Genomic DNA, 17080 nt, shown 5'->3' with positions numbered 1-17080 from the left:
AAAGGTGAATTTATCCATTAATACTTTGAGTAACTGATCTGAAACAAGCCTGCATATCGGGAAAGTTAGAGTAAAGTCAGAAGTGCATATCTGCATACTTGTTCTAGTTCAATAGTTAAAAAAATTAAGCAAGAACTCATTGCCAGAATACTAGTATTTTCAGAAGGAAAGGTCACAGATTCCATGTTTCTTTTCATACCATAGCCACAATTAGCAATCTGTTCTATAATTACTTCTATGATCAACTTTTTGCACATTGAAAAAAGCCCTTATTTTACATAATTAGAGAAAAACGAAGAGCTTAAAGTTTATGTGTAGTCAAAAGTTAGCTTTTATTTTAACTTTGGATAGAGAATGGAAGTTTTAATACTCTCCAGTGAGAGGGGAAATCTCATCTTAGACAGTTGTCACAAGAAAAGGTGTCCTCAATGGAAGATTTGCCCTTATCTCCTGTTCTGAGAACAACTGTAAAATTTTGGACTTCCCATCATTTTCTATCTCATTGACACAAGTCACCAGGAAAAACAGAGTGAATAAATCTACACTTCAGGACGCAGACAGTGCTGTAAACGTGACAGGGGTTCTAACACATCCTTACAATTTTTAAAGCTAAAAAATTGTTTTGGTTGTACATATACTTTAAATATATCATTCTGAAGTTTTATTGTATAACATAATGCTGCTTTTGTGCAGCCCACAGCTGATCTGTCTAAGTGTTGTGGTAAGAGATCACATCCTTAGCAGTTTTTCAGCTTGCCTTCTACATCATCTGTTTTTAAACTATAGGCCTTTGTTCTCTGAAAGTAAATGTCACTATGATATGACTGTAATAGGTGAGGAGCAGAAGGTTAGAGGGTAGTCCTCTGTGGGTTTATGTAGGCCAGCAGGCAAAAGTCTCTCACATCATGGAGCACAAATCATGTAATAACCTCACCTTATGCATAAAAGCCACATTTACCACATAAATATCTGCAGTGATTTATTAATCATTTCCTTTCCTTAAGACTGCAAGTTGATGAGCCTACCCCCACTTCACTCCCCCCCCCCCCTTTAGCCTTGCAGATTTACTTTACACAAAGCCAAGAAACGGATTTGAGCAGCTGCATAGAAGGTTGATGCTCATGGTCTAGCCAAAAGTCATTAGAAATATAAGAATGGAATTGAGTAAAAAATAAAAAGATGCATTATAATGTGAAAAACAGATTTGTAGCCAATGATGTTTTAATGGACCATCAGGAGAGCTCTTATTCCACCAAGTCAATATACTGTATATATGAAAGAAACACCCCTCCAACAACTCCAAACAAACCCTTTGAAAGTAGCTTTTATGTACAATAAATATGACATACGATATAAGGATGCAACCTGCCTTCTTCACTATTAAGCCAAATTACTACTTGATTTCTTTTTACTTTTAAAGCTTTATATATATATTAGCAGTCCTGTGGTGTACACTGTTAGGTCATACAACCTCATTTCCGAGGAATCCATAAACTATGTGCCCTCACTATAACATCCCCTAGATTCATGATGTTACTGGAAGAAACAGCTCATGCTGACATTTCTGGTCTTTAAGGGTCAGTCAAAGTGCAACTGAAGCCACATAAAAAAGGGGGTCAAATACTAGAACAAACTACAGTTGCCAAAGTAGGTTGAAATGTACTATACTAGATAGATAAAAAGATAGATAGATAGATAGATAGATAGATAGATAGATAGATAGATAGATACAGTTTATTATTTATTTATTTTTTATTTATTTCAGTGAAATTTAAAATAGACACAAAAGATGAAATTTGCTCAAATAGTATCAAACCAATCATATAATATAATTCCACTGAAATGTTTTTATACAGTATAATTCCATATGTGTTGAACTTCGTTTATTAATACATTTATATTACTCTTTTCAAGTGAATACCTGTTGAATTACAGGTCTGGAGTGGAAGATACATCATCACAATATGTGTGTGCAGCCATCATCTTTTTGGTAAGCTGGTGTCCTTAACACAAGTCTCTAGTGTTCACAGTAGGGCTCCTTGGAGGTTTTGCAAATATTGAAAAGACTTGTGTGGGCAAACCATTATAGTGGAAGCCTGGGCACTGAAGCCAAGCTCAATTCAAGTGACCCCGAAGTAAGTTACATCAGCACTTGTAGTAATTATCTACTCTGCTGTCTAAAAAATACTGTGGTTTCTCTAATTGGCACTAGACATGTGCATTCATTTTGTTTAGATTTGGATGCAGTAATTCATTGAAGAATTTTGTTTTGTCATATTCGTTATGTTTAATCAAATTGTTTTCAGGATTCGTTTCATTATATTCGGCATTTGTTTTGTATATTCATTTGCCCAGATGGTAGCAGTTTTTTCAGAATATTGCTATATACGAGGGGCATTCATGTTATGTTGAACCAATTTGTTTTCAGGATTCATTTCATTATATTTGGCATTTGTTTTGTATATTCATTTGCCCAGATGTTAGCAGTTTTTTCAGAATATTGCTATATATGAGGGGCATTCAAGTCAAACCATGACTTTTGAGTTTATATAATAAAAGAACAAATTTCAAGGAGTGGAAACTGTATTTATTTTTCAACATACTCCCCTGCTACATTTGTACACTTAGTGTTTAACTAATGCCTGCAAAGTTTCAGCATAGAAAGATTTGTCAGTATGCCTGAAACATCCTAGAACAGCCTGCTTCACTTTGTCATCATTGTGTTTACTGTTCCCACAGAAAGATTCGTCTCTTGTGCAATTTCATGACACATTACGTGGTCGATTATCCAGGATCAGGCATTTCATGCGCTGAATGTTCACAGGAATGACTACTGCGGGCTGGGAACCACCACGGCTGAGATTGTCACTGATGAACATATGGCTATCTTGAAAATGTTTACACCATTTAAATGTCTTACTGCGGCTGAGTGTTTGATCGCCACACTGTGCTTGTAGATATCTGCGGGTTTTATGCTTTCATGCACAAGAAACTTCATTACCACACGCTGTTCCATGCACACACTAACACTGTTGCCTGCCATCTTAATGAACAGTCTCTGGACTGGCCCACAACATGTGCGCAACCTATCAGTAATAGGACATACTTGCCACTTAATACTGCGTGTAGTACTGCCATGCTAGCATCAGTTTTTATACCTATAAAATTATAAAAGTCCTGGTGTTAATTGAATGCCCCCCTTGTATTTTGGGTGGATTCGATATTCATATATTGAAACTATTAGGAAAGATTCAATATTTTCGGACGCAACAGAATAAATCATGCAAAGTTCAGTGGCCCTGAATTTTTCAAACCTAAGAATTGCATTAGACTGTGATTCAATTTAAATCACAAATATACTCTAATGAGAATTATCGAAACAAATTCAAACATTTAATTTCTTCATGGGCCTGAACTATATCGAATCATGTAAGGTCATCCGATTGAAAGAATTATTATTATTATTATTATACAGTATTTGTATAGCGCCAAAAAGTTTGCTCAGCGCTGTACATTGTAGTGGGGGACAGTACATAAGACAATACAGTAACAATACAATACACGAGGGGTTCGAGGGCCCTGCTCCTTGGAGCTTACAATCTGGGAGGGAAGGGATAGTGGTACACAAGGAAGTGGCTGTGGGGGATGGAGTGGTAGGAGGAGTGGAGATTGGTTGTTAGGTGAGGGCGGGGTAGGCTTCCCTGAAGAGATGGGTTTTCAGGGTGCGCCTAAAGGTGAGGAGGGTAGGTGACAGTCTGATGGATTGGGGAAGTCCTGGAAAGGTCCTGGAGTCAGGCATGGGAGGAGGAGTCTACGGAGCTAGAGAGTAGGTGGTCTTGTGAGGAGCGAAGAGTACGTGTTGGGTGGTATTTGGATATCAGGTCGGTGAGGTAGTTTGGGGCAGTATTATGAATAGCTTTGTACATGTGAAACAAATACATTCGTTAATTTTGTTGTAACGTTTTTTGGATTTGTTTACATTCATTACTATGTCCATTTAGAGATTTGTATACATGTAAATCTCCTAAAATAAATTTTCAGATGAAAATCAATTCGTTACGAAACAAAACACACATGTCTAATTGGTATAATACTTACTATTAAGACAGTAAACTTTAAAATCCCAAATAGGAACTTAAAAAAATTAGGGTGAATACCACAGATTCTTTTTAAGCATATTTAGAAATTCTTTATTATTTTGGATTACTTTACCAATGCAAAATTGAGACAGATTAAACAGAGAATGTCTACGTCTTTAAACTGTTCTTTTCCTAAAGCAACGAACAGCCTCTGTGGAACTGAATTTTCTGCCTTGTTTCCTTTATATTTTTATCTTGCTATAAAAAGCAAGCAGCTATAATTTTATTTTTTGGTACCTGAAATGGTGAATACTTATATTTTTATATCCCTCTAATGCCATAGTGGGCTGACATTTTATTCTTGAGCTGTAGATTCTTCACCTGTTTCCTTAGGGGGAAACTGCAGAATGAAATTCTTGGCATTCTTGACTTTAATTACTGTACCAGATAAGAGTGTTTAACTGGTTCTTAAACAAATTCTGCTAGAGAAAAAAGATGTACTAAAATGCACCTTAACAAACTGTAAAGCACACAAATCCAGCAAATGGAAATATAAAAGACATATGAAGAACACTTAGTTTATAGTTACAAAGCTGGGTAGACTAAAACAGACCTATACTCCTCAGCCTTCTTATAAAATCAGTTTAACTTCTACAAATAAAATCTGTTGATCCAGAGGAAGGCAAAAACGTAGGCGCTGCTTTGCTCTTATCAAAAAACTGTGTTCATGACCCCTAACGTGAAAAGAAAATGAATCCCAGGACCCACATAGTATTATATATTTTAATATTTTTTGTGTATATACTGTAGATAATGACATTTTTCTTTTTTTAAATGTTTCCAAAACCAGACATTTGTTTTGGGACCAGAAGACTGTAGCCACAGTTCAACCGCTGGCCATATGCATGTTGATACTATCATTCAGTGAAACAATTTTTCTACTATTGAGAGGCACCAGTATGAAAAAGATGTACTTCCAAATGTACTCTTCAAAAAGGTAATGATTCATTGATCATAAAAGCAGGAAAAAGACAACATAAATTTTTTTTGTGGCCCTTTGGTATTCACTCCATCAGGACAAAGGTGTAAAACACACTTGGGGATCTATATTCATGCAAGCATAACAAATGATACTTGTAATGTTGGTAATGTGTTTAAAAGTTTCTTTGTTGTCTTTGCAGGGCAAATGTAACATTCCCTAACATACAAGAAAAAATTAGCCATGTGACATAAGGAGGCCTCACATCAAGAGCTCAATGTGTAGTAGTGAATGGAAATGGCCTCAGGTACTCCTTGATCAAGCCACTCTGGCTGGCTTCGCCCTGTCCCTGGGCCTAATTGTAGAGGTCCTCTATGATTAAGCCCTATGGTGGGGAAAAACATAGCAAGGGGCGTGGCCAAGGAGGAACTGACGCTGCAAGTAGGTTTTACCAGCCTAAGAGAAAAACGTTATAAGAACATGCCAAGATCAACCATGAGAGTTATCATTCACCAATAGAGAAAATAGCCTAACACTATAAGCTAAGAACATTCCACCAGAAAGGGAAGTAAAGTAAGGGAAATGTCTGCACTGTGTACAGTCTGTGAAGAATCCTGTGTGAACAGCTGAACAATTGAGTGTGGCTAAGCGAACCACCAGATGTAGTGTGAAGTGAGTCCTTTAGCAGTGATATTGTTACCACTACTAAACATGATAGCTTCCTCCTTGTTGTTAGGGAGCAGGCACTAACAACCAGTGACTCATCCCCACCTACATGTTAAGCTGTTAGCCAGGGATTCCCAACTGACAGGAGAATGTAAACAAACAGTGTGAGGTCCTCCTCAAAATTCTTACAAGGCCATTTAGGTCTATACTAGACACTTGTAGCCTGGATGGCCAAGAAAGGGGGGGGGTGACAAGCATGTGCCCCCTGAACCATACAAGCCCATGTGCCCTTAATGTGGGGGGTACTTTGGCAAGGGGGACCCCCTGGCAAAGCACCTGGTCTCCAGTGGGTGGGGAACCTACTGGAATCTGGAGTCCCATTTAAAAATATGGGGTAAATGAAGAGTTATAGAGTGAATTGTAATTTGTATTTATAGGTCTCCAGAGCCTCTCCCATCCTCTGGAATTCCCTACCACAGCATGTCCGGTCAGCCCTCACCCTGTCTGCCTTTAGGCGATATTTGAAAACTCACTTCTTCAGGGAAGCCTACCCCACCTCCACCTAAGAACTGTACTTGAATCACCTCCGCCAGATCAACCCTTGCAGCTATCACCTTTTATATCACCTCCCCCTTCCTTTAGATTGTAAGCTCCACGAGCAGGGCCCTCCTATTCCTTCTGTACTGAAATGTATTGTAATTGTACTGTCTCCCTTATATTGTAAAGTGCTGCGCAAACTGTTGGCGCTATATAAATCCTGTATAATAATAATAATAATAGGTCCACTACCGTTTGTAAGCTCATATTTAAATCATCAGTTTTGTGTATCTAGTGGTAGTAAGGAAAGGTGTTGGTGAGTGGTGGTACTATAGAGCTTTTGAGGTTGTTGGTGTGCAATCTAAGGATTTCACTTCCAGGATGATGCACCGATGCATGGAAGCTCAGAAGCTTGGGGTGATATGTGGGGGTAGAGCGAAGGTTGCACTTTTGATTAATCATATGGAGAGCCCGTTGGCCCAGCAGCACATGTAAGGGAATAGAGTTAGGAGGGTTGCTCAGGTACTAAAAATGCTGATCAATGTGTAAAAATAAAAAAATTAAAAAAAAGCATTAAAACTATTTCCTGGGGGATTGTTATTTAGACTCTGGAGGTGTGTTTTTTGGGAAGAAACAAAATTCAGTTGTAAGCAGGAGAGTTATTTTTCCATGAGAATAAAAATACAAAAAAATACAATGGGGGGATTTACTAAAACTGGAGCACTCAGAATCTGGTGCAGCTGTTCATGGCAGCCAATCAGCTTCTAACTTTGTTCGAATAAGCTTTGACAATAAAACCTGGAAGCTGATTGGTTTCTATGCAGAGCTGCACTAGATTTTGCTTGCTCCAGTTTTAGTAATTCCCATCCAATGTTTAGTATTGCACAAAAAAGCTGCCATAAACCAGTAAATGTGAGTATCAATGAACTTGATATATACGGAGGTAGTCAAAGAGACATCCAAATGATTAATTACATATATGGGATATGGACACTGTAAAACATGCTAAAGTGCCACCATACACAGTACAGAGCCTGATGTATGAAAGTTAATCTATAAAATACAATTAAGCCTGGTATGTGAAAATGTGATTAAAACAACAAATGACAATATACATAATTTATGAACATGGTTAATAATCAAATGATAGAATTATAACGTATATAAACTGAACACAGTATATACCTTCAGGTAATATGGTTACGGAGAAAATGTACCTTATTCAAGTCTTAATGTGAATATGACTATAGGTGCTATGGTGTGTTATTCCTTATCTAATGGTAAAATCTGTGTCAGGCAACCTGGCCATGCCATCAACTGAGAGTTCTGAAAGTCTGTGCAAATATCCAGAGGGCTTGGTTATTGCAGTCTGTGTGGAAAGCATTTCAGATATCCTGCTGGTCTTTTTATCCTGAGTGATGATAAACCCAGCATGGGAAACCTAATGTAAGGGAACCTTTTTTGATTAATTAAAAGTTGGAACAAAAGCCTTTAAGGTGGAGAGTGGATATTTGGAGTGATCTAAAAGGGTTCTTCCCTCCCAGGATTTTGCCTTTGAGGGTATCGGTGTGGTAAAGTTCTTTTTTTCTTCCTTTTTTTTTCTTCTAAACACACCACACATCCCATACTCTATCGTCCCTAGTCTTTAGTCCATCTCAGGTGTGAGCAAGGGAAGGTTTCTACGTCCCTACATTCAGTGGGACTATGGAGAACAAATGTAACCACGCTCTAACAAGAAGTGGGACTTTTGGAGGGGGCTTAGGGCAACAGAAGGTACTTTCACAGTTAAGAATATGTACTTGATTAGATTTTTTGCCCAATCACCAATCCCAAGCACTGTCTTTTGAGGAGGTAGAAGAGGTTAACACTTTTCAATGTCCTACAGAATGAGGCTAGGACTGAGCATTCGGATGCAATAACTTAGATGTTGGGGAGTGCCGGAAAGGTGACTATCAGTGTGTCTTATTTTCTTACATGAGAACCTGCCAAAGTGCCCATTCAGGTCTCTTTAGTCATGTTACTCAGGACAGCTTAAACCAAGAGTCTAATCTTCTAACTTAAAGTGTTACTAAACCCACAACAGTAAAATCAGTCTGTATATGCAGTAAAGCATGCTTTTATACTAATTGTGGAAGAAGTTAATCCTCTGCATTGTGTAAAAAGGCTTTTTGATCCTGACTTCTCTGATCCTCTCCTTCCAGTGCACCCATCTTATCTCCTGTTAGGATATATTGTGTGGAGTCACACTACACTTGTTCAGTTTGGTGTGTATTGTTAGAAAGGTTTTTTTTTTCTTGGGAGAGTGCATGTGATCAGCACAGGACCAATCAGCACTGTCCAGGCAGAAGTCAGGGGTCCTGAATATTCCTAGAGCAGAATTAAAACGTCTCCTACAAGCTTTAACCAGTGCTTGGCTGGATACTGATAGAAGTCACAAGACTGCTATATACTACTGATGAGAAAAGGTACTTAGAAATTAATATTTACTAAAATATTTGCATTTCCATGTTCTGTGTACTGGGGGAGACCAGATATAGTGAATACAGGGTCCTTGATTTAGTAACACTTTAAGCTCTTTTTTATTTTTAGCTATTCCCAGATATAGTATTCTGACTTTCTACATGGCCTGCCTTAAAATTCCTTTCCAATAGAAGTAAAAAGTATGCAATTACTGCATTGAATACAAATACATTTTCTTAATCTTCAAAGATTAACCTCATCCTTCAAGTGGAAGTTTCAGTCATCCTCAGGCCATTCTATCAACATTTATATTGGACACATGCCTATCTGTAAGATAAGACTCCCTGATGTAAATCCTGTGGATATGCATGATCCTACACTGGAGGAGGTGGAAAGGATTAAAGTGGATCTGTGAAATGTATTTGTTGATTGTTGATGTCTTTTTTGCCTGAATATGAATTGTGTAGACTAGAAATACCTGAATATCCAGTAACTGCCTTAGATAAAAATGAATATTATGTTGGAATATGTAAATGTTTTGGTTAAAGTTTTATATTTATGGAAAGCATGGAGATCAATTCATACCAGTCCCTTCACCAATGAAACTTAAGCTGGCCATACATTGATTGAATTTCGTCCAGTTTCTGATGAACTGGTCAAAGTTCGAGTCTTGGGTGCCCTGTTGGCATCCTCTCGTCTGACATCCTTCAATCCTAAAATCAGTGGAACCAGTTAGAAATGTGTTGTCCTAACAGTGGCTAACTATTTTGAAATACAGTGTTGAAAAATGTCATCTCTTTTTGAAACAGGTTCTATTTTTGTCAGAGATGCTGGTGGATTAAATTAGCTACTATCTACTATTAGCTACTATTAGGACAGAAAGAATTGTGACTGTAAACTTAAAATTTGGTGTTAATAATTCATAGGAATTACTAGGGTTAATAGAGTAAGGTCCTCACAGAGAATTAACTGTATGCATTTCACTACCCTGTTGGGTATAATTTCCTACAAAGAAAAATATATGAATTACAGTTTGTGATCTAGCTATTTATCGCACAGTATGAACTAGGCAATGTTTTAAGTACTTAATTCGTTGAACAACTGACAAAAAAAAAAGGTTGGTCGCTAAGGCTAAAAGAGAGACTCTAGTTTGCTGAGAACATGCCTCATGCACACTGGAACACACAGTTCCCAATTTGGCTATCAGCATAGAAAGAAGGTGACTGCCAATGACACTTTCATGGTGGTGCTTTCTAATGAAGCTGCCTGAGCATAGCAGATTAAAAACCAATTTAAGGACTAACTCCTGCAGGCAGGAACTGCTCATCTCAGGAATACATGGAGATTTTCTTGACAATGTTATCTTTCAAAAAACAGTGCTCTGGGCCCCTTTGGCATATATGAAAACTTGAGCAAATCTGGGTTTCCCATAACATAACCTCTACCTGCAGAAACCTGAGGATTACAATAGGCTATAGAGGTGCAACAGTAAAAATAGTCCTAATCCCCAATTAAATTCTAAACCTTTTTTCAATTTCTACCTACCGTTCCAGATGTGGATGGGTGGTGGACCCAGCCACCCTTGTGCATAGGAATGGGAACACCACATCAATGGTCACTGGGTACTGCTCAGTTGTATTAGGCACAAAATCTACAGTTACAACTACCTCAATTAACATGAACACAGGTTCCAGTCATTGAAGGCGAGCTCCCTCACTCTATATGTTGGTTTTTCACTGGTTGTCTGTACAAATTTCAAGGATCCCATGTCTCATAACCCAAGTATAGCCTATGAGTGAAGTTCTTCGCACTCACTTCCCTCTCTTCCATAACACAGTGGCCAGCTGGGTTCAGATAATAAAAACTTAAGCTGGTCATACACTGAGCAAATACTGTCTGTTTCCTAACAAAGGCTGTCTTGGACTCCTGCAGTCCAAAATGATTTGATTAAAAACTCAAAGGAGTCAGGCTAAAAATTGTTGACCAGACAGTGGCTGCATCCAATTAGTGGCAGCTGTCAGAACACAATAACCCCTTCATTTGTTCCTCTGCACTGTTAGTGTGAATTGTGGATTCTGTTACATATTTTTCATTCATCTCGCAGGCTGAATTAAAAATATCTAACAGCTTTAGTCTTCACATCATAGCTCATTATGCAGCATAATATATAGCCCATTGTGATAAAGGATCTCCAGCAATATACTTCTCTTTATGGTTTCATTGCTTACACCACCTGTCCTTATATAAGTTAGGACAAGGTACAAAGATAGACAGGCTGGTTTCCAGGAATCCTAATGGCAGGACTTAGCCATAAGGGGTCCTGTGCCATGCCTAAATACAAATTAAGCATGGGTAACAGCACAACAGAATGTAATCAAACCATACATACAATAATGTAGCAGAAAACATTGTCTAGCCCAACTTGGCAAAAGACAACAACCAAAAACAAAAGAATTTCTATTCTTCAGTTAACACAAACTGAACATAATACAAAAACATATACAGAATGGCAGTTATGCAGACAATACAAAAAAACAACAATTCTTATACCTTTAATTATAGCAATGATGATCTGGGAAATAAATTAAAAGCCCTGCTTCTGGATGCCAATGAAAGACAAACAATTCCAAATTCTCAGCTCCAGGGCAAACTAAAATTATTTAGTCTTTAAAAATATGTTGCCCACAATCGAAGTCAGTAAAACAAATCTGAAATTCCTTAACCCCTTCACGCCTAAGGGTAAAACAAATCTAAATGCCTAAGCACAATTCTGCAACGTTGACGTGTTAGTAAAACCGTACATATCGTCACAACTACTTTGTACATCCAGGTGGATTATACCTTGTTTTTTTCAGGACAAATTGGGCTTTCATTTGGTGGTAAATGGTCATGGATAGCTGCTAATTTTTTTTTATTATTAAAGGAAAACTGGGCCAAAATAGTAAAAAAAATCATTTTTTTAAATTTAACTGTGTGTTTCTTGTTACGATCATAACCTACCACCAAAGAACAACCCAAAATACATTCTCCAGTTCTTGACGATCGCAGCGATACCATATATGTGTATGTTATTTGTTGTTTGTACCCGTAGTACAGTCCAGAAACAACAGTGCGCATTTTGTTTTTGTCTTTTTTTTTATATATAAAACACACTGTCACTGACATTGACATTAACACTAACTGACACTGATACCAATTTTTTTTTAAAATCCTGACCTTTGACCCTGACCTTTGCCCTTGACCCTGACCTTTGACCCTGACCTTTTGACCCTGACCTTGACCCAAACACTAACCCTGGTACTGAACTAGATCAAACCTTGATCTAGGTATTTTTCTTTATTTTTTCTTTTATTTTTTAATATTTATTTATCTTTTTTTTTTTTTTTTACAAACTTTTTTTTTATTTCTCTATGTCAGGAGTTCGAGAGATACAATGTATCTCTCTTCTCCATTCATAGAGAGAGAGAAAACAAGGGGGCCGGGCTGCACAGTGAGTGATCACTGTGATAGCCAATCAGAGGCTGTCACAGCGATCACGTGACCCGGAATCGGGAGTCCCGGGTCCCGATCGTTAGAACGGGACCCGGGGCTCTCAGTGACACCACGGTCTTGGTGCTGGGAGCGCGCCGAGCGGCGCGCTCCCAGCACAAAGACAGGTACGCAAATATGCGGCCCCACGGAAAAAAGCCCAGGTCCGTGAGGCCGCATATTTGTGTTACGTCGGCGTCAAGGGGTTAATAATGCAATTGCCCCCATGAACAGTAGTGGTTTAGGACATAGTTCCAAACTGCTGTTCCATAAGTAGACTGGAATTCTTGCTCCAGCTGGGTAAATAGTTCTTATGTAACATAGGAGAACTCCATTGCACGGTCTACTTTCACCAGTTGGATCGTGTGCTGCTACAAGCTGGAAAGGTGAGTTAACAACTTCCATGCCCCTCCCAAGGAGTAACTTTTCATAGGTAGCACAAAAAGTCTGTAAAAGACCAGTGTAGGACTGAGGAACCATCATTGGGGCTTAAGAATATGAAATCAAGTAAGTGTCTTCTGAAGGGAGCCCAAGGCTAGCCAGACAAATCCAGAGGCACAAGAGCAGACACAGGAAGGGAAGGTTTTAAAACCAACTCAGTGCTCTGAATATTTATATTATAAATATTTCAAGAATCCTATGTTTCACAAATTCAGGCATAGCCTAGGAGTGAAGTCCTGTTTACTCACTTTACCCCTTCTAGATCAAAGTGGAAACCAGATTTTACTAGCCCTTCCTACACTACAGTCCCCACACCAGTGTTGAACACTCCATACACTCTCTTCTCCAGTCCAGTACAAAAAAATTAAAAGTCCAGGTGTATTCATATTAGAAAAAAATAGTCTTTCCATAAAAATGGCAATAAGCAAAAGAATAAATGAAATAAAAATATTCTTATCTACTCCAACTAGATGGCAAAACAATCCATTTGAGGTGGTGCAGAACATAACTCTTTAGCAAGATGCTAAATTAGTCCAAAATTAGTTAAATGTACAGTATCTTCCTAAATCTCTCATCCTTAAGGGATGTTCTTGTATTCAAAGGTACTCACAGCTCATGATGCAGCATAGTTTATAGCCCATTGTGATAGGGGATCTCCAGCCTCACACTCCTTGGGTTAGACTTTTCTCTATGACTCCCCATTTAGTGCTGCCCACCTATCCTTGTATAACCCAAGACAAGGGACCAAGATAGACAAGCTGGTTGCCAGGAGCACAAGGGGCAGAACTTTAGCTAACACCATCTAACACATAACTTGATCTGACAGGGAAAGCTATATCATACATTTCAGCTGCTCTGGGCTCCATTCAGCTGATGGCACCTGAAAACAGCCTCAGCACAAAGTAATATGAACAATGTCAAATATAGTATTGAAGTAATTTTAAGTCATATCCAGCCAATTCGTTTCTCTGCTCAAACACAAATCCTGCCCTGCAGGACAAAGGCTGTCCTGTAAGAATGTGTCCTGCCACTGCAGCTGCATTTGATTGTTTGTAATTGCTTAAATTGTCATAGTTTGAGTAGGCCAAAGTGAGTATGGGATAGTTAAATTGTAGTCATGTTCTTTATGTCTTCTGCATTCAATTCTAGAGATTTCCCTTCAAAATGATGGATTTCACTCACTGTCCGTCCCCGTAGAGAGACAAAGACAACAATAAAAACCTTTGAAATACAACACACTAAATTCACTTTGTGTGGCCGATTTAAAAGAGCTTTGCCTCTGATAAAATATTCACAAATGTTCAACTAGTGTCATTAGTATAAATATATTTTGGTGGGTGGTGATTGGCCATTAACAGCTTCAGGCTTCCCTTCTCAGAGAACATTTGGAACGTTGTCCAAGCACTGGGTATCTGCTCCTACATGCGAACACAGCCTCAGCATGTTGCCTCAGCCTTATGTCGGATATAGCTTACTTAACATGAAATAGATATGTATCTGCACAACGTTTTTAATAAATCGAGACAGCTTTATACTTTCTTAGTCAATGAACTGTAACAAACACACAAGTATAATGAGAGAAAATGTAAAAATCCTGATCTGCAAACTTGTGTCAGGTCAGTGACTCAAAATATATTGAAACCATTATATCAGCATAATAGTTAGACAAGTAGGATTTTCAAAACAGGAACTCACATTTCTCAAATGTAAAAAATACCACAAGTGCAAAAAGGGAGTTAAGATTTTCATCTATTTACTGTATGTAAAAAAAATAATAACGCGATAGTTAAAAAATATATCTTTGTAACAAAATAAATTATACAAAGAGAATTAAAACAGATTGTCAGATAATATTTAAAGCAGTACATGAGAAAAACAAAAATGGTCCCAAAACATTACTTTTGAAGATAGAGATGCACACTGTACAACATGTATTATAATCTTTAGACTATAGTTGTTCAGTGGTAAGTATTATTATAAATGGTATAGTCTGAGAGTATTTTGTCACTCTACTATCTTTTATCAATCTCATCAAAAGAATTTGATTTTATCTTACATGTCCAAAAGGATCAAGATGGTTGTTGGTCAACTTTAGTTTTTGAAATGACACCAGCTGTCGCATCCAATGAGCTCCAGTTGCCGGGGAATCTGGATGAACATATAATCTTCCAGGCATTGCAGGCTCTGCTTTTCCAGCCACCATCCTGTAAAGAGAAAAGGGTTGCCTACATTATAAGGATTTAAAGGACAATTAACTACAAACACAAGTTGGCTTACATGAGAGTGCTATTATTATCATTTATGAGTGCATTTGAATAAACTGAAAGCTTATTAGAACTCAGTATGCGTAAATCACAGTTGTGCAAAATGTTGTAATGCTCAGAAGTCCAACAAAATGAGACTTGGACAACCAATCCTGAGAAAGGATAGTGTATTTTTATATAGAGATGTGTACAGCAGAAAATTTTGTTTAGATTTGGATTCATTCATTAAGTTAATAATTTAATTTCGCCCTATTTGTTATGTTAAAATTATTCGTTTTAATAAAAATTAAAATTAAAATGTTGAAATTCGAATTTCAGAAAATGGCGACATATTTTTTCTACTTTATTCTATTTTATTTGAAATTTGAATTTTAATATTTGCTATATTCTTTCTATTCTATTCAAAATTGGAAATTCAAATTTCAAAATTCAAATTCTGGAAGACGGCTATATTCTATTTTATTCTATTGTATTCCAAATTCAAACTTCAGAAAACAGCTATATTCTTTCTATTTTATTATAATATTGAATTTTGGAAGATGGCTATATGTTTTCTATTTTATTCTGTTCTATTTGGAATTTGAATTTTGAAAGACGGCTATATTCTTTCTGTTTTATGCTAGTCTATTCAAAATTCAAATGTATAATTTCTATTTTATTTTATTCTGTTGAAAATTCAAATTTCGAAATTTGGAAATGGCTATATTATTTTTATTTTATTGTATCGTATTCTATTCTATTGAACTTTAGAAGGCAGCTATATTCTTTTTGTTTTATTTGATTCTATTTAATTAAAGATTAAAATTTTGAAAGATGGCTATATTCTTTCTATTTTATTCTATTCAATTCAAAATTCGAATTTCAGAAGAAGGCTAAATTCTTTCTATTTTATTCTATACTATTCGAAATTTGAATTTTGGAGGAGGATAGCTATATTCTTTCTATTCTATTTTATTTGAAATTCGAATTTCGGAAGACGGCTATATTCTTTCTGTTTTATTCTATTCTATGAAAAATTTATATTTCAGAAGACGGCTAAATTCTTTCTGTTTCATTCTATGCTATTTGAAATTTGAATTTTGGAGGATAGCTATATCCTTTCCATTTTATTGTATTTGAAATTCAAATTCATTGTCAAATTTGAATTCAGATAGTTTGTTTCCTTATAATTTGTTTCAGATTCAGTGAAATTCATTACTATTGTGATTTGGATACATCCTAATAACAAAACTTGTGTTTGAATTTCAATTCGTAGCGAAATGAATTGCATGTACTGTATCTATTGTTGTATTATTGAAGGCCTAGTTTATGAAAATTGGGATTAACGTAATACTTAACAGCAATAAACCAGCATCGTTCCTACAATGATAGGTTTCTGGTGTTTTTTCTATCATTTTCTCATTATATATATAGGTGGTCATTGAATGTATTGCAACAACTGACCAGATGAGTTGGACTTTATACTTCACCTGAGTTGACATGATTTTCCATTATTTAGCTGAAAGCAGGAAATCCTTTAATAAAGCAAAGAGTAGTGTGCAATTAGCAGTAACTCATATAGGAAAATCAGTAATTGTCTTTCAATGTTCTCACTGATTTAATATAAAATACAATCAGTTGCTAGGGGACATTGTGTTCTTTGAATTATCAATAGTAGTATGCACCTTTTGGTTTACAGCCCTCAGCTCATTATATATCACAGAACAGCTAACGTCTATGTAAAAACTCAGCCCTTATCAGTGTTGAAATGTGCTGAGTTGTTTCTATTTAGTTGTATTTGAATCTATAGTTAAGGCTAGCCATATACAGTATGTTATCTAAAGATATGCTGGTAGGTTAATTGTCTCCTGTCTAAATTGGCCCTAGTATGTGTATGTATGAATGTGAGTTAGGGACCTTAGATTGTACACCCCTTGAGGGTTAGGGACTGATGTGAATGTACAATATATATGTAAAGTGCTGCGTAAATTGATGGTGCTATATAAATACCTGTAATAATAAATATGTTAAGATTTCTCTTGTTCATCCCAGTGGGCTGTGAGAGAAATCAATAGATGGCCCTAACGTATTTTGACAACTACTACTCCTTTGGCTGTAAGAATACCAACACAGTGACTACATCTGGC

The 17080-nt window shown here is 36.8% G+C and overlaps 1 protein-coding gene across 4 annotated transcripts in view; it reads right to left on the bottom strand.

Annotated features, from left to right (window-relative positions):
* Positions 1-17080, bottom strand: part of TBX4 (T-box transcription factor 4) — a 228245-nt gene that overhangs the window by 38316 nt on the left and 172849 nt on the right. For all 4 annotated transcript variants that reach the window (XM_089676641.1, XM_089676640.1, XM_089676643.1 and 1 more), the window contains exon 5: positions 14747-14894. In XM_089676641.1, the coding sequence (XP_089532767.1) occupies positions 14747-14894 (148 nt within the window). The remainder of the gene's footprint in view (positions 1-14746; positions 14895-17080) is intronic.

The sequence above is a fragment of the Staurois parvus genome, unplaced genomic scaffold (assembly GCF_062004578.1).
Source record: "Staurois parvus isolate SC_StPar_1 unplaced genomic scaffold, SC_StPar_1.0 ptg000172l, whole genome shotgun sequence".
Classification (NCBI taxonomy): Eukaryota; Metazoa; Chordata; class Amphibia; order Anura; family Ranidae; genus Staurois; species Staurois parvus.
The sequence above is the reverse complement of the archived record's forward strand: the minus strand, read 5'-3'. Positions and strand labels throughout refer to the sequence as shown.